At 48.5% G+C, this 771-nt stretch overlaps 1 protein-coding gene across 1 annotated transcript in view; it reads right to left on the bottom strand.

Moving 5' to 3' along the window:
• The window catches only part of cacna1ab (calcium channel, voltage-dependent, P/Q type, alpha 1A subunit, b), a 96,264-nt gene extending 95,796 nt beyond the window's left edge, over window positions 1-468 (bottom strand). Inside the window, exon 1 of the mRNA XM_087177806.1 lies at window positions 376-468. Within this exon, the coding sequence (XP_087033932.1) occupies window positions 376-468 (93 nt within the window). The remainder of the gene's footprint in view (window positions 1-375) is intronic.
• Between the last annotated feature and the right edge of the window lie 303 nt (window positions 469-771).

Genomic DNA, 771 nt, shown 5'->3' with positions numbered 1-771 from the left:
AGGGGAGGACAACATTAAACTGCAAAAACACTTGTCCCAACCATAAGTTTATCAAACTTTCAGCCTGAAATCACATTCATAATAAAGTTTTTTCCGTTTCTTCTTACAGGAGATGACACCAAATGTGTGTGTATTGTGGTCGTTTGCCCGTGTGATTGTGCGTCACTCTGTGCCTGTGTGTGCTCTGTCAATGTGTGTTTATGTTTTCATCTGTGTGTCTGTTCTGCGCGTCACTCGTCTGTGTGTTTGCGAGTCCTTGTGTATCTTTCTGTCCGTACACATACCGCCCCCTGTGTGCATGTTTGTATACACCTGTGTGTGTGTGTACGGTGTATTTGTTGTGTGTCAGTATCTGTGTGTGTGTGTGTGTGTTACCAGTCGTTCGGACAGAGGCGTCTTGTCTCCGTCAGGAAGGTGCTGTTCCAGAGCCAGGACGATGCAGTTTGCGATGATGGTGGTGAGGATCATCCATTCAAATGGAGTTCAGCTGGAGTTAAGGTCAACATCACCAAGTGGCACACACACACACACACACTCTCGCTCGCACACACACACACACACACACACACACACACACACACACACACACACACACACCACATGCGCTGTGCATCAAGCCACTGATGACCAATGCCTGTTTAAAACTTCAGTGTATTTTCAAATGTCACTGCAGCCTGTACCTGCTCCTCCTCCTCCTGTACCTGCTCCTCCTCCTGTACCTGCTCCTCCTCCTCCTCCTCATCCTCCTGTACCTGCTCCTCCTCCTGTACC

This window comes from Seriola lalandi, unplaced genomic scaffold, assembly GCF_002814215.2.
Source record: "Seriola lalandi dorsalis isolate HSWRI2012SDOR001 ecotype SW California unplaced genomic scaffold, Sedor1 jcf7180002054656, whole genome shotgun sequence".
Taxonomy (NCBI): Eukaryota; Metazoa; Chordata; class Actinopteri; order Carangiformes; family Carangidae; genus Seriola; species Seriola lalandi.
The sequence above is the reverse complement of the archived record's forward strand: the minus strand, read 5'-3'. Positions and strand labels throughout refer to the sequence as shown.